Raw genomic sequence first — 24,827 nt, 5'->3', positions numbered from 1 at the left:
CCCTCCCTCAGTAATACAGAAATCACCAGACAGGATCAAATCTCTTTACTTGGACTGACATTTACTTCCAACCTCTCCTAGCAAAAATACATCATACAAATTGTTCCTCAGTTTCTAAAAAATTAGGTATACCTTTCTGCTCAAGATACTATTTTACATCCATCCAACTGAAATCCCAAATTTGCCCATCCTTAAAATACTGTTCATACATTTGGGGTGATGCACCTCAAACCTCCCTAAAAATTCTTGATGCTGTCCAGAGGAGAGCAATTCATCTCACTGATGACCCTTCTCTCACAGACTGTATCTCTCCTATAGGTTATTTCATGGTCACTGCTCAAGGAAACTGGCAAACAGCATTCTCTACTTTCTCTTCAGCTTGTTAAAACAAGAGCAGCAACTGCCCACACATCCCTTTTCAGTACAACTGCCAACATATCAAACTTGCTTCTCATTTTCTTCATTTATTCCATCTGCCTCAGTCCACTGGAACAGCCTACCTCATAATATGTTTCTCAACAACTACAACCACTAGCTCTTCATTTCTTCTTTCCCTATCCTTACCTGCACCCCCCCACCACCACACACATCACTGATGTGCTATAGGTTCTTGTATCTCTCATATGTGTGGGTTTAAAAAAAAAATCAGTTTAATTAAAGAATCTTGGAGACTGCACTAGATTTCTTTAAGAATAAAAGTCTGCATAAAGTAAAGAGCTAAGTTTGATATCTCTGATTCTGATACCAGGTTTAATGCCACTTTCTTTCATAATGTGATCCATATAGTTAATCGACACTAGTACAGGGATATAGTTCATCTCCTTGTCTCACACCTGATTTTACATTAAACCTTCATTCTGTACTTCCTTCAATTTTAACTGCTGACTTACAACTTAAATATAGAGTATGTATCATTTTACATAACATTCCACTTACACCATATAATTGTAGCATTTTAACTAGCTTTTCTCTTGGCATCCTGTCATACACTTTTTCCAGATCTACAAAACTTAAATACAAATCCTTGTAACATTCCTGCAATTTCTCAACTATTTGTCATAAAATGTAAATCTGATCTTTGCAACCTCTGTTTGGCCTGAAAATTGGCAGAGAGACTGCTCCAAGTTTCTTTTCCACAGTTTTCTTTAACCTCTTCTCAAGTATGCTTGTATAAATCTTACCTGGAACACTTATAAAAGAAAATTATAGGTGAAGATAATCTACTCTAGCTGCCTTTCCATATTTTATCCTGTTGACAGCTTTTTCTATCTCGAGTATTATTATATACTCCTGATTGCATCCCTTTTGAATATTTTCTACCACTCATTTGTCACTGTTTGCTTCATTCCAGTCCTTAAAAATAATTATCCCAGATATCCAGAATAACTTAGTTTCAGTTTTCATGTTCCCTTCATCATCTGATTCCTTTTACTCTAATATTTCCTCTATTTGCTAAGTTTTTTTTTTTTTTCAACAGCCTCCAGAACATTTTGCTACTTTCCTGATATTTACCTTCTACATTCTTGCCAAAGTCTTCCTCTGATTTTGTTAAGCTACTATTACACATAGCTCAGCGTCTCTTACAGTTTTCTCTGTTGGGGCATTTGCTGACTTACTTACTAGAAACTTTTGATGCTTCTGTCTTTTCCAGGAAGCATATCAAAAGCTTTCTTTCTTATGTCCATCACAAAGTTTTTATATTTTTATCCTTAGATGATTTTACTATGCCTCCCTAGCTGAATCCATCAATGTTTTCTTCAGAGTTTGCCACTCAGGTGCCAAGGTTTGGTTCTTGTTTTCAAACTCTTTCATTTTTTATTGAAATGAAATTAAGTAGCTCTAAATTTAATTTAATTAAATCTAGAGCTACTTAGATTTAATTCTTTTAAAAACTTTCTTAGATATTGTTCTTTTCAATATGGTATTCATTTTTTTTTTATCACAGTTAAAACTAAATGATGATAATGATCATTTTATATCCTTTTATGTCCTGAAGCATGAAGATATCATTTTTGACAATAAAATATTTATTTTTGACTGTCTTCTCTCCATGTGAATTTGTGCAAATCTTTATGTTGAAACATAGTAATGACTCAGTGTCCTGAACAAAAAATTTAGCAGGTACTTATTATTATTAGCTTTGCCCTCTTCTCCAAATTTTCCCAAAATATTTCTATATGAGCTTCGTTTCCTATCTCCCTGTTTAGATCTCCAATAATGATCAGCTTTCTTGGGTTTGTTTTTCTTTATGTCAGCTCAAAAAATTCCTTCACTAATTCCTTAGGAGAGAACCTTCTGTGGGAGTGCAGGCACCAGTAGGTTTCATTGTACTGAATATATATATATATATATATATATATATATATATATATATATATATATATATATATATATATATATATATATATATATATAATATAATACTAACATAGTTGTCAGTATTATTACATTACTTCTTTTTTTGAGGGGGGAGGGGAATGTTTGGTTCTTGTTTTCAAACTCATTCATTTTTTATTAAATAATATTTGTATTGTTAACTCTAGAGTTAGACTCTGTCCAATGAAGCTGTCACCTTATTACAATAAGGTGATGGCTTCATTGGACAAAGGAGAGGATACACAATAGTATGCTTAGATTTTGCAAAGGCTTTTGATAGTTTATCACATGATAAGTTGATAGTCAAACTAGAGCAGATGTGGCTGGATAGCAGACTATTGCAATGGATCAGAGATTGGCTATCTGAAAGGTATCAGCAAGTTCTGTATGGGGAAGCAATATTCCAGAAGAGGAAAGTCACTAGTGGTGTGCCTTAGTAGTCTGTGTTAGAGACCACTGCTGTTCAACCAGTATATTAATGATACTTCAAAATCATTGAGAAATATAAAAATATAAATATAGAAAAAGCTATTCACTCCTTTCACTTTAAACCAAAAGTCTGGTACCGCTATATTGATGATATTTTCCTCATCTGGGAAGACGGTGTCAATAACCTCTATTTATTTTTAGACCACCTAAACAAGTGCCATGAAAAAATCTCTTTCACCTTCGAACTGGAATCAGATGACTGCCTTCCCTTTTTAGACCTCAAACTTACCAGATGTGCTGAGAGCATTAAATTCTCAATTTTTAGAAAGCCTACTCATACTGATAGATACCTTCATGCTTCCTCCCATCACTATCCCCCACAAAAATGTGGTATTATTTCCACCTTAGCTCACCGAGCCAACTCATTACTTACAGAAGAAACAGAAATTGAAAATGAACTCCTTTTTCTTAAAAAAACTTTCATTAACAATGGTTTCTCTCCAAAGAAAATTGACAAATTTCTTTCCCCCAGGCACTTAACTACTTCTGAAGATCCCTCTTCCCCAAGAGCCATCATCTCCTTGCCTTACATCAGCTCTCTCTCTCACCAAAACTGGCCAAGATTCTCAAGAAATTTAACTTCAAAACTTGCTTCACTACGCTTCCAAAACTTCGTTCATTACTTAGCAAACATAAACAAAAACATCTTCCTACTCAGTTTCCAGGAGTGTACAAGATTTTGTGTGATTGTGGAAAGCCATACTATGGGCAGACTGCCAAATCCATCCTTCTACGTTTGGGTGAACACCGTAGAGATATTTCCTATAACAGGACTAGAGTTAGCGCTCTCTCTAGCCACGTTCTCTTTTCAGCTAACTCAGATGAAGGCCGCCAACACATTGTAAACTGGACTCAAACTTCTAACATCCATGTGTGCTACGATGAACTCGAAAGAAAGATTGTCGAATCCAGGGAAATTTCTCTAGATTCCTCTCATATCAACAACAGCTTGAGTTACAATCTCTCTGATGCACACATTGCTTCTGTTCAGTACTGGCACACTCACGATAGCGCGTAGTAGACGTTTGTTTGGAACTCATACTCGCATTTGTTTTTCAAACACGCTACTGTCTTTTTATACTTGTTCTGTTATTACAATTTTAAGTCTTTGTAATTCTTTTATATATTTCTTTGATTGTGATACCTGAGGATGTTGATCTATTCAACGAAACTAGTAAACTAGTAGTATATTTTTAAATATAAACCTGTCATCTCTTTATCTCTCGGTAACAGTCATTAAAGTTTTTCAATATATATATATATATATATATATATATATATATATATATATATATATATATATATATATATATATATATATATATATATATATATATATAAGCATTTTAAAATTTTAAAAAAATTTACATTTTTTTTTTCTGATTGATATACATATTTTTTTTCATTTTTATCTCTGAATAGCTAGAGAAGGGTTTGCTGGCATGCTCATAACAAAGAACCCAGACACATCGAAGGAGTGAGGGAAAGAGTCCCATTTTTAAATTCTACACTAAAATACATTGAATCCGCTTGTTTTGATCCTTCTTTGACAATTTAAATCGTTGCTGACCAGTGTTACTTTCAATATGATGAGTCTGTTGAATCCATGGTGTAATAATAATAATAAACTAACTAAAGTCATTGGCAACCTACAATTATTACTGTATTATCAATATCAATCCTAAGTGAGAATCAAAATACCCAATAGTAAGAGGTTTCCTGAGATAAAAATTTACAAATTTAACTTGAATTTTTATAAAAGGAAACTCACTGTGTATATAGCTCAATAGAACGTCCAGTATTCCTAATATAGAATGTGTTTGCAGTCTCAAGATTATCCCCTTCTTCTACTATGAGTCCTTCAACATCTAATTTTGCCCTTACTCGAAAAGAAGGTCCAGACACAACTCTATTAGCTATGAGCCTTTGACTGCATAATAACAGAAGATCATTAAACTGAAAGATAAAACTCAAAATGTTATTTTCATCCAATATAAAATCAAACATCATGAAAAAATAAATAGAAAAATAGAAAACTATAAAAATATTCATATGAAAAGAGGTTTAGTTCACTATTATTGCATTATGACATTAAAATAATACATTAAGATAATACAGAGCCTTATCAACTTTACCTATACAAGTTGCAACTTGTGTAGGTAAAGTTGATAAGACTCTGTATTACTAAAACCTTGGTATTTATTTAGGGTCTAGCTACTCACTCAGGAGACCTCAAAAAAGGTTGAAACTGGTCTGGGTAGTGATCCCACCCATAATGTATTGCAGTATACATCTCTTAGTGAGATGTGCTTTACATTATGGAAAATACTAAGAATAGTGATTAGAACTTTACCCACCTTTACAATGAGTTGCCCTGGTGTTGTACCACCTTTAGACTTGAACTACGTTCAGGCACAAACCTAACTGTTTGCTTACTTGGGATTAGGAGTAAAATAACCAAGTTTATATAAAATTATTATTATTATTATTATTATTAAACAAGACTTCATGGAGTCAAAGACTCATCTAGGAGGTCCTTTTATCTCACACACATCTCATCATACTGTGTCTTAAACACATTCAAACTCCTTGCAGACACCACACTCTCAGGCAAGGCATTCCAATCACTCACAACTCTGCACGAAAAAAACCTGCCTCTCACTCCCCTACTCACACCCTCTTTATACAGTTTCCGGGGATGACCTCTGGTTCTTCCACTATTCTCTGTAGAACTTCTCCACCACTGATCCTATAACAACCCCTTACCAACTTGTAGGTCTCTATCATATCTCCCCTCTTCCTTCTCTCCACTAGACTCTGCAAATTACATCTTTTCAATCTTTCCTCATACTCGACATTCCAGAGGTCAGAAACTACCTTAGTCAGTCGCCTCTGGACCCTTTCCAACATCTCTTCATCCTTCTGAAAACCAGGTGACCAAATCTGGGCACAATAGTCCATGTGCGGCCTAATCAAAGCTTTATACAATGGAACAAGAATCTCCCTACTTCTACATGTCAGTGTCCTACGCATCATTTACAGAAGCCTTTGTGTTGTCTTCACAATTTTGGCGATGTGTCCCCTAAATTTTAGATCTTTATCCACTATCACCCCCAGATCTCTTATTTCCTCTACTTCCAACAATATATTCTCACCAAGCATAAATTCTGCATCCCATCTTTGTTTTCCAAATTTTAAAACCTTACATTTTGCAACATTGAACTCACATCCCCATTTGCTTGCCCAATCACTCAATTTATTCAAGTCTTCTTGCAAGGCCACAACATCTTCACTACTCTTTATGGTTCGTCCCAACTTTGCATCATCTGCAAACAACTGAATATCTCCATCCAAATCTTCACCAATATCATTAATATATAAGTTAAATAGTAATGGCCCTAAAACAGACCCCTGAGGCACTCCACTAGTGACTTTCCTTTTCCTGGATATTGCATCCCCATACACAACTTGTTGATACCTATCAGATAGCCAGTCTCCAATCCAATGCACTAATCTAATATCCAACCCCATCTGCTCTAGTTTCACTGTCAACTTATCATGAGGTACTCTATCAAAAGCTTTTGCGAAATCCAAGTATATTACTGTGTATCCTTCTCCTCTGTCCAAGGAAGCAGTCACTTTATTGTAATAAGTAAGTAGATTACTAAAACATGACCTCCCTTTAGCAAATCCATGCTGTCCATCGAAGATTATACCATTGTTGTCAACCCAACTCTGGATCCTAGTTCTCACAAGCTTCTCCAACAACTTAACCACAACACCTGACACACAGATAGGCCTATAGTTTGATGCTTGAGTTCGATCACCTCCTTTATGAAGTGGCACAATCTTGCCCTCCTCCCACTCTTTAGGAATTTGACCAAGTCAAGACTCGTATTAAAAAAATATGTCAAGGCAGGTGTCAACTCTCTGGCACATTCCTTCAGAATATGCGGTGATATATTATCAAGTCCCACAGCCTTATTTACATCTAGTTTACTCAACTCCCCAAACACCTCTTGCTCACTTACAGTCAGTCTTTCCTCCCCATCATCAACTGCTCTTAATCTCTCCATGAAGTCACATTCACAAGATTGAAAGAACTTTATGAACTGCTCATTAAGTATCTCCACCACACATTCTGCAACAGCTGTCTTTATACCATTTCCTCCAATCAATGTCATCCTTCCATAATCATTCTTTTTTTTCTTTATACCATTTCCTCCAATCAATGTCATCCTTCCATAATCATTCTTTTTTTTCTGGCTACGTATCGAAAGAACTCCCTAGGATTCTTTTTGGCTTCATTAGCTAACTGCTGTTCATACCTCTCTTTAGCTACTCTCACCAACAAGTCACCCTCCTTGCCTGGTCTTTGTAGACCTCATGAAATTGGTTACTTCCACTTCTCTTATGCTGCCTCCACAATGCCCTTTTTCTCTGTATTGCATGCTTAATCTCTTTATTCATCCATGTCACACCTACCTTATTTAACCTTCTCACCCATGGTATACAATTAGACATTGCATCTACTAAATAGTTTTTGAAAATCCCCCAAGCTGCATTGATCTCTTTTCCAGCTAACTCCTCATTCCATGCTACACCTGCAAGCTATCTCCTGAGCTCTTCATAATCGCCCCACCCCCTGTAGTTCCACATATACCCTTTTTTCACAGGGGTCCTTGCACTGCTGGCAACAACCCAGGTAATCACCTCATGGTCACTTTCACCAATTGGTGGATGATTTGACACCTCATTCATAATTACATCCTTCGATGAGATGACCAAATCCAAGACCCTTAATCCTCGTATGCCCTCTGTTACATACTGTCTGAGGTAGTTATCCCTCAAAAACTCAAGAAACTCATTTTCTTTACTTCCAGTTGCTATCTCTTCATTCCAGTCTATATTGCCATAATTAAAAATCACCCATAATGATCACCCTTTTCTTATTTGCTTGGCTTATTTGACTATACATTTCACTATCACCACTATCCACATTACCAGGTCTATAAAAACATCCCACCAAGTATTTGATTCTATTCGCCTCTATCTCACACCATACTGCCTCAAAACCACTGGCCCTATTTCCCTCTTGCATCTCTACCTTGTATGGACATAACTCTTTCTCTATCATCAATAGCACTCGCCCTCCCTTTTTACCCCTTCTATCCTCACGAAACACATCATACTTTTCCATCTCTATTCCTGTCAGGATGTCATCCTCATCTAACCATGTCTCACTTATTCCGACAATCTCTGGGTGCACAGTCGCAATTAGTGCAACCATTTCATCCACCTTGTTTTTTACTTCTAGCATTGGTATACAAACACAACAACTCATTTCTGGATCTACAGCTAGTTTCACTGATACAACTCACTCGACTGGGGCCATTTCCCTTTCTGCTTCTTCATTTTAGAACCCTTTGCAATTCCATCTGTTTCCTCTTCATCCCTGGTCATCCTATTACTTTCCTGCCTACACATGCTCTCACCTCCTCTTGGAGCATCCACCTTTCTCACGCTGTGTACCCCTGTCTACCCTGAGCCTCCCTGTTTCCCTGCTCCTCTTGCACACCCATTCTCTCATTTTCTATACTCATACCACTCACTTCCACTTCTTCAATCTCTCCTGTCTTACTCTCCTGCTCTTCCACATCACTCCCCTCTTGATCTGATTCATTCTCTCTATTCACTTCTCTACTTTCCAGCAGCAGTCTCTCCAAGCGACTCACACCATAACCACTCAAATGCAGTCCATCGCTCCCATACAGCTCACTTCGTCCCTCAAACTCATTCCACACATTAACAAACTGTACTCCCATCTCCTCACACATTTCAGCCAGAATATCATTCATAATCCTTGCTCTCTGCCTCATTTCACCACAATCATACCTAATCAACACACTGACTACCCTTCCTGTCACACTATTCTCTTTTATCTTTCCAAGCAGTCTCCTGACATTCATTTTGACATGTTCTTTGTTCTCTCTCAAATCATTTGTACCAATTAATACAATTAACTCTTTTGCTCGCTCCCGCCTCATATTCAATGCCTCAATCACTCTACTCATTTTACCGCCTGGAAAACATACCTTGTGCATTTTATCCTCTAGCACACCTTTAATAACGGAGTTGCCATACAACGCCACTTGCTCATCTTTCGTTAACTCTTTCATGCCATCATGATTTATTTTAATAGTTTTGACCTGAATTCTCTTAATTTCATTCCGCATCCATTTCATTTCTTGCTTCATCCAATCCAATTCACCTTCCGAACCCCACGACACATTCTCTCTATTATTAAATCTTTCTAACTTTCTAACTCTCGACCCCCTCTTTTCACTTTCCCTCCCATTCATCCTTCTTTGTTTCCGTACTTTCGGTCCAACATACGTCCAACTTTCACTATCATTCTCCTCACTTTCACTCTCATTTATCTTTCTTTGTTTCCCTACTTTTGGACTAACATGCGTCCAACTTTCGCTATCATTCTTCTCACTTTTACTGTCATTCATCTTTCTTTGGTTCAGTACTTTCGTTCCAACATGCGTCCAACTTTCATCATTATTCATTCTTTTTTTGCTATCATTTATTCTTTCGATTTTTTTTACTTGTGATTTCTGCATCATGCCATTTCTACTTTCATTCGTTCTCTCACTTTCGTCCCTTTTAACATCCGTTACGGTTGCCAAATCGCTCTTTTTCTTTTTTCCTGATTTTCTAACATTTTTTCGCCTCTCTTTCCCACCATCTCTCTCTTTCAAATGTGCACTCGCGACACAATCAGTACTAGCACTTTCTGTCATTAATTTCGTATTCGCATTCATGAGTTCCTCGTTCAGGTCACACTTCGCACACACCCTTCTTCCATCCGCACTAAACATCCACAAATCATTTATGTAATCGAAGGAATACATATAACAGACCTCACACTTAACGAAACGACTGAAATCTAAATTAAAATCATGGAATGACAATGCCGCCGCCATTTTTTTTTTTTTTCTCTGCAGGTTACTAGGTCTAATAATGACGATTTCGTAATTTAGTTTAGGCAAGGAAAAAAAACCCACACTAATAATATCGGTAGCGTACAACGTTTACAGCCGCTCTTACTTAAACAATTACGCATATATACTTAATTATTCCTAGTAAAACTTATCTGAATCAGGAGCTCTTCAAATCGCGTCTGCAGCGCTTGGCCCACTAGCGCCCTCCTTTACTTGTTAACCCTAATACACATTATTCCCAAGGTAAAAAAAATATTTATATATATATATATATATATATATATATATATATATATATATATATATATATATATATATATATATATATATATATATATATATAAATTCTTCTAGGGAGTCAAGAACTCACTGAAGAAAGACCATACATCACCCACACCAGTCATACCTTTCTTTAAACTCATTAACACTTAGATGCACTCACTGCTTCAACAAGCAAACTGTTCCACCATAAAAAAAATCTATATGTGCTATATAGATTTTTTAAATTTATTTTCAGAGTGAAACAGTTTAAATTCTGCTGCTTAAATGCAGCAGATTTAAACTGACATATCTCTGATGAAATCACTGGACATTTGACTCAAATTTAAATTCTTAAATTAATGAATTTAAGAAACAGCCATACTTGATGAGAAAGGGATCATTATTATGATTATCACTTCTCAGGCATCTCCACAGAGTCAAAGACTCATCGTGGAAAACCCAATCTAACCACTGTTCACACACCATCTGTCATGCCTCTCCTTGAACTCATTCACTGATGAAGCACTCACAACCAAATGGCAACTCAATCTGCCCAATCACAACCATGCAAGCAAAAAAAATGCAGTTATCAAATATACATACACAAAATGAATTAAAATAAGATGTAATATGGAGATAAAAAAAAGAAGAAATGAATAGAAACAAGGTAAAAGTTTAGCAGTTTAATTTATATGACTATTCAGGATAAGAAAAGACAAGTAAGATCACACAAGGTATCAGTGTTGTAGTTCTCAGATTGGCCCATCTGTATAGGGTAAAAAAAAAAAAAAATGGAGTACACAGAAGATTAAAACCCACTAATCTGTGAAACTCTGCTTCACTAAACAAGTTTCTTGCATCTTTGATGGAACTCAAATCCAAATCTTATAAGAAAGAACTTATCTAGAATAACAAACTGTTCACAGCAAACAAACAAAAATCTGCATTTTTGACAAATATTATGTATAAATGTCCATATTAGCATAAAAAATAAATTAAAAATAAAACTGAAAAAGTGAAAATTCTATAAGTAATTAAATTATATTAATCGATTAAAAATATACCAAAAACAAATGCCGCTCCTGATGATCTCCACTACGGGCAGAAATCTTGATAATTTTTCCTTCTTTAAGTAATTCTCTAGTTGGACTAACTAAATCCATTGCTCCACCAATCATGTCTTGTATTTCCAAAAGTTTTTTAAATTTGTCCTAAAGTGATCAAAAAAAAAAAAAGATATTCTTCATTAAAATTAATAAAAGTTAAAAGGAAACAAAGAAAAAAAAAGAGAAAATACACATAAAGTATAAAAAGAAGTTTACATTTCTTTAATTCACTGCTTATACATTTTCATTCATACTGATAACGTATTTTAAGTGAAAAAGATTATTATTATTACCTTAAGACCTAAAAAACTCATTTAGGAGGTCCTTTTGTCATACACACAGCTCATCTTACTGCACCTTAAACACAATCAGATTCTCTGCAGACACCACACTTTCAGGCAAGGCATTCCAATCATTCACAACTCTGCATGTAAAAAAACCTGCCTCTCACTCCATTGTTCACACCCTCCTTATACAGCTTCCAGGAATGATCTCTTGTTCTCTCTTGATCTCTCACCATTTTCTGTAAAATTCAACACTGTATCTGTAACAATCCCTTACTAACTTGTACATCTCTATCATATCACCCTTCTTACCCCATTCACTAGACTCTGTAGATTGCATATTCTCCAACTTTCCTTATATTCGACATTCCAGAGATCAGAAACTACCGTAATCAGTTGACTCTGGACCCTTTCCAACATCTCCTCATCCTTTTGAAAACCAAGTGACCAAATCTGTGCACAGTAGTCCATGTGTGGCCTAATCAGAGCCTTATACAATGGAACAACAATCTCCTTACAAGTCAATGTCCTCCACATCATTCCCAGAATTCATTGTGTTGTCCTCACAATTTTGGCATGTGTCCTCTAAACTTTAGATCTTTATCCACCATCACCCCAAGAATTCTTATTTCCACTACCTCCAGAAATATATTCCTACCAAGCATAAATTTTACATCCCATCTTTGTTTTCTAAATTTTAAAACTTTACATTTTTCAACATTGAACTGGCATCCCCACTCCTGTGCCCATTCACTCAATCTATTCAAGTCATCTTGTAAGGCCAGAATACCTGCTCTACTCATCGTAGTCCATCCCAACTTCGAATCATCTGCAAATAACTGAATATCCCAATCCAAATCCTCCCTAATATCATTCATATATAGGTTAAACAGCAATGCTCTAAAACACACTCCTGAGGCACACCACTAGTGACTTTATTTCCGGGATATTGCTCCCCCAGATAACCAATCTCTGATCCACTGCACTAGTCTATTATCCAACCACATCCACTCTAGTTTGACTATCAACTTATCATGCAGTAATCTATCAAAAGCCTTCGCAAAATCTAAGTGTACTACTGTATATCCCTCTCCTCTGTCCAATGAAGCTATCACCTTATTGTAATAAGTGAGTAGATTACTAAAGCATCCATGATCTCCCTTTATCAAATCCATGCTGTTCATCAAAGATAATGTCATTGTTGTCAACCCAATTCTGGATCCTGGTTCTCATCAGTCTCTCCAACACTTTAACAACATCTGACACACACACACACACACACACACACACACACACACACACACACACACACACACACACACACACACACACACACACACACACACACACACGCAGGCCTATAATTTGATGCTTGAGTTCTATCACCTTCCTTATGAAGTGACACAATCTTGCCTTTCTTCCACTCCCTTGGAACTCGACCCAGTGCAAGACTCATATTGCATTCACTCTCCTTATGCTGTGTTTTTTTCTCTCTCTCTCCCATCCTAATTCTCTTTTTTTTCCTTCTTCAGCTTGCATTTCCTTTCTCACATTCTCATCCCTCATATTCTCCTCTCTATTCATAAGTACTTTTTTCAATCTCACCTATTAAATTTTCCTACTCTTTGCACCACCTCTTACTTCCTTTGATCTCTTATTCACCCCACTTGTTACTCACACCTCCTTACAGCAAAAGTCTCTCTAGTTAACTCACACCAAATCCACATAAACATATATTTTTATAGAATTCCATTCTTTGCTTAATTTTATCCCAGAGATTAACAAACTGCATTCCATTCTCTTCTACGAGGAGAAAGGAATGCAATTTGTTAATTCTGCTAACATGCCATTCATGATTTTTGCTTGCCATCCCAATGGCAAGCAAAAATATCATCATACCTGGGCAACATGCTGACTACCATTCATATCACATGGTTGGCTTTTTTCTCTTCAGCTAATCTCCTGATATCTATCTTCAGATTCTCTTTCTGTCCAGTCAACCTGTTTGTTTGTGCAACAACCACTAACTCTCTCATGTTCTTTTTACTCTCATATCCAAAGCATCAATCATCCTGCTAATCCTCCCACTTGTAAAACAAACCTTCTGCACCCTCTATACACACCACACTTTTAATAACAGAATCTCCATACATCACTACTCTTGGGCCATTAACCACCTCATTTTCTCAACTATTTTTCATGTGATTCCTTAGTACCCTGAAAAAAAAATTTCTTTAGCTCTTTGGAAGATCAAACTCACTATTGTCATGTTATTAGCAGATAGCTGAGCTAATAACATGACAAAAGCCTCTGTAATCAAAAATATTTTCTTCACAAAGGGTTTTAAGACAGTAGTTAGCTATTTGTATAAGTGTGTGTGTGTGTGAGCCCCTATGCAGCAGAGTAGTATTCCTTCTTTGTATATTTCATATGTCATCTATCTGTAGTGGTCATGGTGTCTAAACTTGCCCATCTTTTTAATGTTACCATCCACATGAGCATGTTGTTAATGAGATTTGTTAAATGTGTGTGTGTTCCATGGATTATATCTCATTTTATCTATAAGTATTATGGTCAGTAACATTTTATTCATCTTTCAGTTATAATCTACAATGACATATTACTTGGTATTACTGCCACATCTGAACATGCTTTGTCTAAGTTTAAGAGCCTTTTTCTCTGCTGTTGTGTTGTTCAGTACTAGTGTACAGAAGGAAGGCTATTACAGTCTAGATGTAAACCAAGTGAAACTGGCATTTCACAAGCTATGAATTACTAGATCAACCTTGACAATGAGGAGGGGGAAAAAAAATCAGAAACAAGCATCAAAAGTAAGCACCATATAAAATTACTTATTATTATTATTAACATTTGACCTCCACTGAGTCAGACTCATCACAGGAGGTACACATTGTTGCACACAATCACAATTCTCATTCAATCATACTTTAAACTGATTTAATGTGTTTACACACTCAGGCAATGCATTCTACTCACCAAGCACTCTCCATGCAAAGAACCTACCCTCACTCCTCTGCTCACACCCGCCTTATACAGTTTCCAGTGATGCCCTCTTATTCTATCCCCCTCTCCCATTCTATGAAAAATCTCTTCCATATCAACCCAATACAACCCCTGACTAGCTTCTATGTCTCAATCATATCCCCTCTCCCTCCTCCTATTCATGAGACTCTGCAACTTACATTCTCTCAATCTGCACATTTCAAAGACCACTGACCACCTTTGAATCTTCTCTGGACCCTTTCCAACATATCCTCATCACCATGAAAACCCGCAACCAAATCTGTACACAATAATCTATACGAGACCTGATCAAGGCCTTATACAATGGCATCATAACCTCTCTATTTCTGCATGTCAGGGTCCTCCACATCATTGCCATTATCCGATGTGACGTCTTCACAACTTGTGCAACATTATCTCTGAATTTCAGGTCCTTGTCCACCATCACACCTAGATCTCTCATCTCCTCTACTTCGTTAAAGTTTTCCCACCAAGTGTAAACTTTGCATCCCATCATTGCTTACCAAATCTCAACACCTTACACTTTGCAACACTGAACTGATGGTTCCACTTACTTGCCCACTCATGCAACCCGATTCAAGACCTCTTGTAAGACCATAACATCTGCTTGACTCTGAATTGCTCCCCCTAGTTTTGCATCATCTGGAAATAGCTGCATATCACTAGTTAAACCCATCCCAATATCATTAACATACAATTTGAACAACAATGACCCCAACAATGGCTCCCTGCTGCACACCACTCAACCTTTCTCGTTTGGGATACCGCACCCCCATATACAACTTTCTGATACCTATCCAACAGCCAGTCACTGATTTAAGTCAGAAGTCAGTTATCCAATCTCATCTGTTTCAATCTATTTAAGAGCTTGTCATGTGGCAGTCTATCAAAAGCCTTTGCAAAATCTAAGTACGCCACTGTATATGCATCTCCCCTGTCCAAGGTATTTGTCACCTTGTTATAGTACATAAGTAAGTTAGTGAAACGTGATCTCCCCTTAACAAACCCATGCTGATAACCACAGAGAATACTACTATTATCAACACATTTTTGTATCCTGTTTTCACCAATCTCTCCAGTACCTTCACCACAACTCCAGATCTACAGACCAGCCAATAATTTGAAGCTCCAGCCTTATCACCACTTTTATGCAGTGGAACAATTTTACCCTCCTTCTATTCCCTTGGAACCTGTGCTGTTGTAAGACTTTTATTAAACAGGCATGCCAATGCTACTGTCATTTCTCTGGAATATTCCTTTAAGATGTGTGGTGATATTGTCAAATCCTATTGTCTTATTGACATCAAGGTAATTTATTTCTTCACATACCTCCTGCTCACTCACAATTAAGTCATCCCTCCTATGTCCTCTACACTTTAAACTGATTTCATCCTGATCAGGGTGGAATTTCCTCATGATTCTACCCTGATCAGGATGAAACAACCTTACAAATTGATCACTGAATACCTCAACAATGTCTTCTGCAGCAGTTACTATTCTACCACTTTCATCCATTAACTTCATCTTACCATGATCGTTCTTTCTTCTACTTGCTGCATATCTAAAAAACTCTCTGGGGTTTTTCTTTCCCTGATTTGTCAATTTCTACTAACTGAGTCACTCTCCTGGCTTGTTCTTTATACTCTACATGTGACTGATTATTACCATTATTCATCTCGTACTTCCTCCAAAGTACTTTATTTTTCTAGATTTCATGCTTAAGCTCCACATTCATCCATTTTACATCTACCTTATTCAGCCTTTTGGCCTTTGGAATACATTCACACATTGATGCTGTTATGTATTTCTTTGTCAGTTCCTATGCAGCATTTATTTCCTTACCGCTCAACTCCTCATTCCATGTTACAGCTCCAAAATATCTCCTGAGCTTGTCATAATCAGCACATATGTCCTTTCCTCACAAAAGTCTGCATATGACTAGCCACAACTCAGGTGATTACTTCATGATTACTTTCTCCAACTGGAAGAAAGTGTGAAATCCCTCTCACAATTACATCCTCTGATGAAATGATCAGATCCAGAACTCTCAATCCTTGCATGCCCACCTTTACGTGTTGCCTGAGATAATTATCTCTCAAGAACTCAAGAAATTCATTTTCCTTATTCCCAAATGCTATCTTTTTCATTTCAATCTATACCACCATAATTAAAATCAATTACTCTTCCTTTGTTCACTAATCCAAGTTGTTCATACATTTCTTCATCCTATTTAGTTTTACATGCTGGTAAACATTTCTGAAGCAACTTTATATGGTACTGACTTTTGATGTTTTTGCTTGTTGTCGACTTTTACCCCCTTTAGGTAACTCTATGTTACTTTTCCTTTTTCCATGTGTAATATTTACTAAGCAATTTTTTGGGCCACTAAATGCTTACCATTGGTAAAGGGCCCCAGAAAAGATAAGTGTTATTTTGCATAATAATTAGTGATATTGCTTGCATTTTAGTAAACTTTTATTTTGATAGCATCTGCATGATTATTGGCCTTGAGGATTTGTTACTGACTTTTTTTTAATTGAATATCTGAATTTTGCCTTGAATGGAACACAACGGCAGTATACATGAGGTCAACACCCATTGCGCAGCGTGAAGATCAAATGCCATTAATGACAAAGATTTTTTGAAATATGTGCAACATGTATGCATGGCCTAATATGAAAAATGCGTTGTGAAGAGACTGAACAGGAGACGAGAGCAGGTTTGGATTTGTAGAAAGTGTGATATTTTGTTAGACTATGAGTTAGTAAATGCAAAACAGACTGAAGGAATGAAAGTTAGTGTAAATGAAAGAAAAGGAAATGGAATGAGAGCTAGTGAGATTGACAATGCAAGAATGAAGAAAATGAAAGTAAGTGATATGGAAGTTAAAGGGAGTATGAATGAGGAAATGGAAGTAAAGTGCAGAAGAATGAGAGGTAGCAAAACTACAGGAGCGACAGAGTAAAAATTGCCAGAATGCAATATTTCAAGAAAGAGTTCTTCAAAATGAAATGAGGAATATGCAGAGTGATGTTGGACATTTAGTGGAAAAAAAATGAACGAGTGAAAAAGAATAGAATGAAAGAAAAAAGAGAAAAAGAGGTGACAAATGATTCGAGAACAGCAGTGTACGGAAATTCCATTGTTAGAGAATTGGTTAATAAGAGTCCATAAAGTCTGCTATCTGGGAGGGAGAATGAGCAAGATAATTCATGCTTTGGATATGAGGAGGAAACAAGTAAGAGAATTAGCAGTGATTGTGGAAACAAATGATTTAAGTGGACATAAAGAGATTATTGAGGAGAGTGAAAGATAACAGTATAGTGGGAAAGATTGTCAGTGCATTGCCCAGATATGACAATGATGAACTGAAACAGAGAGCCAGAATCATGAGAGCATGCTAGCAGAGCAGTGTGAAGAGAAGGGAGTGCAGTTTTTGGATGTTTGGTATGTATTTGAGGGAAGAATGGAATTATACGGATGTGACAGTTGCTGTTACTAGCAACATACTGTTGCTAGATGGAAGTGCAAGCAAGAGAACAGAAGTAAAAGGTAAAGTGAAAGATCTGAAGAGTAGTACAGAAGAGACTGAAGTGCTTGGCAATGGAAACAGCAGTAGTGTGAGAGATGGAGAGCATGGGAATGCAAGAGGAACAAGGAAGTAGGGAGAGCCCAGGTGGACAGAGAGAGAGAGAGAGAGAGAGAGAGAGAGAGATACAGCATAAGGAGAATGAATGTTGGAAGTAGTAGTGAATGTATGTATGGGGATGGCAGCATAGAAATGGAACAGATCGGGATGAGAGTGGGGTAGTGGAGACTGAGCGGATATATGTGGTAAACAGTGATAAAAATTATTGAGTAAGGGCAGGTGTGGTGTGGAAATTACAACCAACAGGTGGCTTGAGTAGGAGTAGTTATAGACCTAAAAGTGAACTGTGTTTATTTACAAATACCAGGAATATCAGAAATAAGGGAGATGAAATTGTTTCACTGATTGAGTTTCTTTGCCCCAAAATCATTGGAATAAGTAAAACATGGTTGAATGAAGATGACATCCTATTATTTTACATAAATTTATTCATCTGGCTCAACACCATACTTCATGGAAGTATGGTGTTGATCAAGAAATTAGAAAACAGATTGACTTAGAGCACCTATCCATTGAAATAAGCAAAGAGCCATTCTTTTCCATTATTCTATCAAAAAAACACAATGATAAACTTGAAATAGAAATGGAAAGGCACAGTGTTTTTTGCTAGGACAGAAAGGACAAGAAGGGTGAGGGGGAGGGAATGCTGCTGATGATAGCAGGGGAATTGTGTCCACATAAGGTAGGCATGAAAGAGAGAAATAGTGGTAATGGCTTTGAGGCAGTGTCGTGTGAGGTGGAGGTTGACAGGAAGAGATATTTAGTTGGATGTTGCTATAAATCAGGAAATGTGGTGATAAAGAAATGTATGAGCAACTTGAGTTTATGAACAAGGGTGATTATTGTGGGTGATTTTAATTATGACAGTATAGATTGAAATGAAGAGATAGCATTTAGGAATAAGGAAGTATGCAAAGGAAGGGCATACGAGAACCATGAGTTTTAGACCTGATCATTTCATTAAGAAATGCAATTGTGAATGGGATTTCACCCTTCTTTCAGTTGGTGAGAGTGATCATGAAGTGATCACTCTCACCAACTGGAAAGAAGGGTGAAATCCCATTCCTTTCCTTTCAAAAGTCCTTTCTTCTCAAAAGGCTGTGGCTTTTGAGAGGAAAGTGATATATGTGATGCATACTAACTGTATGCATACTAACTGTTCAATTCCTCATTCTATGATATACCATGGAATGAGGAGTTGAGCAGTGAAGAAATAAATGCTACTTGGTAACTAACAAAGAAATACATAACAGTATCAATGTGTGAATGTATTCTGAAGGTCAAAAGGTTTAATAAGGTAAGTGTAAAATGGATGAATGAGGGGGATTAAGCATGAAATCTGGAAGAAGAAGAATGCACTTTGGAGGCAGCGCAAAATGAATAGTAGTAATAATCAGTTGCATGAAGAATACAAAGAGCAGACCAGGAGACCAATCAGTTGGCAAGGACAACAGAAGTGCAATACAAGCAGAAATGAGTAAATCAGGCCAAGAAAACAATCGTGAGTTTTTTTGATATCAGGCAAGCAGAAAGAAGAATGATTATGGTAAGATAATGTTAATAGATGAAAGTAGGAGATTGATAACTTCTGAAGAGGACATACTCGAGGTATTCACTGAGCAGTTCATCAGGGTGTTTCATCTTAACTGTGAAATCAGAAGCACAAGTGTAGAAAATGAAATGAGAGAAGACTTAATGGTAAGTGAGTGAGCAAGAGGTATATGAGAAGTTAAGTAAGCTAGATGTCAATAAGGCAATAGGACTTGATAATATATCACCATGTGTCTTAAAGGAATGTTCCAAGGCGTTAGCATCAGCCTCGTCCTACCTGTTTAACAAGAATCTTGAAACAGCACAAGTACCATAGGAGTGGAAGGCAAAATCGTTCCACCTCACAAAAGATAGTGATAAGGCTAAGGCAGCAAAGTATAGGCTGATCTGTACATCTGGAGTTGTAGTTAAGGTATTGGAGTGAGAGACATGATACAAAAGTGGGTTGATAACAATGGTATTCTTTATGCACATCAGCATGGGTTTGTTAAAGAGAGGTCATGTCTTACCAACTTGCTTATGTATTATAAGAAGGTGATGAAATTATTGGACAAAGGAGATGTATATACACTGGTATACTTAGATTTTGGAAATGCTGTTGATAGAATGCCACGCCAAAAGTTGATAACTAAACTAAAGCAGATGGGATTGGATGATAGACTAGTGAGTTGGATAGGTGAATGGTTATTGGATAGGTATCAGCAAGTTGGGTTGGGGGGGGGGGAGTGCAGTTTCCTGAAAAAGGAAACTTACACATGGTGTCCAGTGGGGCTCTGTTTTGGGACTATTGTTACTTTTGCATCATCTGCTTGCAGATGATGCAAAACTGAAGAGAGTGATGAAGAATCAAACAGATGTTGTAGCCTTACGGGAGGGCATGAATAGATTGTATGAATGGGTAATAGTACAGAACTGTCAATTCAATGTTGCAAAGTGTAAGGTTCTTAAATTTGGTAGACAACAATGGAATGCAAAGTACACACTTGGCAAGGAAATTTTTGAGGAAGTTGAGGAGACGAGGTCTCCACAATGATATGGAGGACCTTATCTTGTAAAAATAAAGACGTTCTGGTTACATGTAAGGCCTTGATCAAGCCTCATATGGATTATTGTACAAAGATGTGGTAACTTGGTTTTCATAGTGATGAAGATATACTGGAAAGGGTCTAGAGAAGACTGACTAAGGTGGTAACTGGTCTTTGAAATGTGGGATATGAGGAAAGATTGAGAGAATGCAGTTTGTAAAGCCTTGTGAATAAGAGGAAGAGGGGGAATATGACCAAGACATTTAAGTTGGTAAAGGGTTTTTAACAGGTTAATGTGGAAGAAATTTTTCATAGATGTAAGTAAGAAGGGATAAAACAAGGGGACATAACTGGAGGCTGTATAAAGAGGATATGAGCAGGGGCATAAAAAGCAGGTTTCTTTGCGTGGAGTGGCTGGTGAGTGGAATACATTAGTGTGTAACAGTGTTTGTTCCCAAGATGAGTCTTTTGACTCCAAGGAGATTTGGTGTTAATCTAATAATAACAACAATCTATTTCTATTAAGTAATATATTTAAACTCATTTATTCCCTTCTCTAAGTTCTTATATAACTATTAAAAATCTTAAACACTTACAATTTTTTTCATTGCATCATTTGCATGGGTTGCTGCTGTAGATACTAGCTCAAGGGCCTCTGAAAATTAAAAAATAAATATTTTTGTTTTCTATTATGATCAAATCATATATAACCTAAATCTAGCTAAGCCTTTAATACACACTTAATGACACAATTCATGGTATATAAAATAATACAGTATAAAGTTAATGGAGTGAAATGATTACAAAGATATTATGTTTAATACATCTTCACTTACTTTCAGTATCTGCTCTATCTGGTGAATCCTCTGGCAACTTCTTTAAATAATCTACAGTGTATTCATAAATAAAATGGGGATCAAAATTTGGTAAAATATATATAAAATAAAAATAAAATAAGGGAAATATTACATTAAAGAAACATCCAGTACAACACAAGATACTTTATCATAGGTCAAAATGATATGCTAAATAGTGCAATGTATGCATAGTAATAGTAACAGATTTAAACAACTGAATATTTTGGCTGTCTACATTTATTACACATACCACTTATTACACTCAATTTGTTCACAAAATACTTCTACATAATGTAAAATTTGATCCGTTTGTGTATCTGCAAAAAAAGATTGTTTCTAAGGATTATGCTCATGTAGACAACTAAGTTAATTTGGTGAAAATTACTTTTTCTCACATGTTTTTCATAAACATCAAAACTAGTTCAAAATTATTTGTGATTCTGTAAAATAGAGATGTTTGTTATCATAATTCTTAATATGTTAACTGTGATTGCAGTTAATATGTTAACTGTGATATTTTGTGAATTGCTGGTCTGGTTGTCAAGGAGGGGGGGGGGGAGGATAGCATCCCTACTCTCCAACAAACAGCTGTGGGTTCAAACTCTATCGTAAGCCTGAATGTTTGTGAATGTCTTTGGGTGATAAATGAATTCACCAAAAAAAAAAGTTCCATTCAATCATGAAAAAGTTCCATGTTTGGCCTCCAAAGAAGGATTTCCAGATTATCTAACCCTTAGCCCACCTATGGAACCAATAGTGTCCATCTTTTCTTTGTGAGTGAGATTCATGTTAAAATATATATATATATATATATATATATATATATGTGGCGATCAGCTTTTACTCGGTTGTTATACATTTGAAAAAAATAGATTTAATGACTCCAAAACCGAGATATTTATCATTAAAATCTTTATATGTTATCTCGGTCTTGGAGTCATTAAATCTATTTTTTTCAAATATATATATATATATATATATATATATATAATTAATGTGCCAAAAAAAAATAAATGAATTAATAATAATAAATAGATAAATAAATGTCTTATTTTTATAATTATTGTTTTTTACCTAAGTGACTTCCAACCATAAAAGGCTGTAAACCTATAGTGCATAGACCTCAGATGAGCATAACAACATGTATGAGCATATATATATATATATATATATATATATAACCAGCACTTTTTTTTCTGTATAGCAATAGGGTACAGGTACTCATTCTTTGCTATCAGGAAAAAGTGCAAATAAAAAAAAAAATAAAGTTATACAGCAAATATCTTAACAAAATACACTGTGAAAAATGCAATGCAAATAATCATTAAATAAACAAACTTATTTTGCATAATAAGTAAACGTGCAAAATTACTGAATATTATAATCTAAATGTACTGTGCATTTGAATGTCACACGTCATTATTTAACAAAAGTACTGGTATGCCATACCATTACATACCCCCCCCAAAAAAAAGAACACTGTATAACATTCATGTTGTACTTGGCAAGAAATTATGCATTTTAATCCTCAAAGTTTGTGAAGTATCTTCATGACTAATCTACTTGTAAGCAGAAGCTGTTGACTTCACATCAATTAACTCGACATTCTATAATGCAGAAACATGAGGGGGAAGGGTCACTACCCAAACAAGTTCTTCTTCATTTAACAATATTAGGCCTACTAGCCTCATTATTATCATTATTATTATCCAGACCTCTATGGAGTCAAAAGACTCATCCTGGGAGGTAACTCACTCTAATACAGAGAAAAAGGGCATTGTGGAGGTAGCATAAGAGAAGTGAAAATAACCAATTTCATGAGGTCTACAAAGACCAGGCAAGGAGGGTGACTTGGTTGGTGAGAGTAGCTAAAGAGAGGTATGAACAGCAGTTAGCTAATGAAGCCAAAAAGAATACTAGGGAGTTCTTTCAATATGTAGCCAGCTAAAGAAAGAATGATTATGGAAGGATGATATTGATGGAGAAAAAAATGGTATAAAGACAGCTGTTGCAGAATGTGTGGTGGAGATACTTAATGAGTAGTTCATAAAGATCTTTCAATCTTGTGAATGTGACTTCATGGAGAGATTGAGAGCAGTTGATGATGGGGAGGAGAGACTGACTGTAAGTGAGCAAGAGGTGTTTGGGGAGTTGAGTAAACTAGATGTAAATAAGGCTGTGGGACTTGATAATATATCACTGCATATTCTGAAGGAATGTGCCAGAGAGTTGACACTTGCCTTGACATATTTTTTTAATATGAGTCTTGCACTTGGTCAAGTTCCTAAAGAGTGGAAGGAGGGCAAGATTGTGCCACTTCATAAAGGAGGTGATCGAACTCAAGCATCAAACTATAGGCCTATCTGTGTGTCAGGTGTTATGATTAAGTTGTTGGAGAAGCTTGTGAGAACTAGGATCCAGAGTTGAGTTGACAACAATCTTTGATGGACAGCATGGATTTGCTAAAGGGAGGTCATGTTTTAGTAATCTACTTACTTATTACAATAAAGTGACTGCTTCCTTGGACAGAGGAGAAGGATACACAGTAATATACTTGGATTTCACAGAGGCATTTGATAGTGTACCTCATGATAAGTTGACAGTCAAACTAGAGCAGATGGGATTGGATATTAGATTAGTGCATTGGATTGGAGACTGGCGATCTGATAAGTATCAACAAGTTGTGTATGGGAGATGCTACATCCAGGAAAAGGAAAGTCACTAGTGGAGTGCCTCAGGGGTCTGTTTTAGTGCCATTACTGTTTAACTTGTATATTAATGATATTGGCAAAGATTTGGATGGAGATATTCAGTTGTTTGCAAATGATGTAAAGTTGTGATGAACCATAAAGAGTAGTGAAGATGTTGTGGCCTTACAAGAAGACTTAAATAAATTAAGTGACTGGGCAAGCAAATGGGGATGTGAGTTCAATGTTGCAAAATGTAAGGTTTTAAAATTTGGAAAACAAAGATGGGATGCAGAATTTATGCTTGGTGAGAATATATTGTTGGAAGTAGAGGAAATAAGAGATCTGGGGGTAATAGTGGATAAGGATCAAAAATTTAGGGGAAACATCGCCAAAATTGTGAAGACAACACAAAGGCTTCTGGGAATGATGCGTAGGACACTGACATGTAGAAGTAGGGAGATTCTTGTTCCGTTGTATAAGGCTT

At 36.2% G+C, this 24,827-nt stretch overlaps 1 protein-coding gene across 3 annotated transcripts in view; it reads right to left on the bottom strand.

Annotated features, from left to right (window-relative positions):
• The window catches only part of LOC150101904 (FYVE, RhoGEF and PH domain-containing protein 2-like), a 310,945-nt gene that overhangs the window by 81,607 nt on the left and 204,511 nt on the right, over positions 1 to 24,827 (bottom strand). For all 3 annotated transcript variants that reach the window (XM_090400010.1, XM_090400009.1, XM_090400011.1), the window contains 4 exons: positions 21,633 to 21,683; positions 21,393 to 21,451; positions 11,201 to 11,347; positions 4,637 to 4,821 (listed from right to left, as the gene is read on the bottom strand). In XM_090400010.1, the coding sequence (XP_090256136.1) occupies positions 4,637 to 4,821; positions 11,201 to 11,347; positions 21,393 to 21,451; positions 21,633 to 21,683 (442 nt within the window). The remainder of the gene's footprint in view (positions 1 to 4,636; positions 4,822 to 11,200; positions 11,348 to 21,392; positions 21,452 to 21,632; positions 21,684 to 24,827) is intronic.

The sequence above is a fragment of the Typopeltis vanoorti genome, chromosome 11 (assembly GCF_054136105.1).
Source record: "Typopeltis vanoorti isolate ZY-2024b chromosome 11, IOZ_Tvanoo_1.0, whole genome shotgun sequence".
Taxonomy (NCBI): Eukaryota; Metazoa; Arthropoda; class Arachnida; order Uropygi; family Thelyphonidae; genus Typopeltis; species Typopeltis vanoorti.
This window is presented reverse-complemented; position numbering and strand designations above follow the sequence as displayed.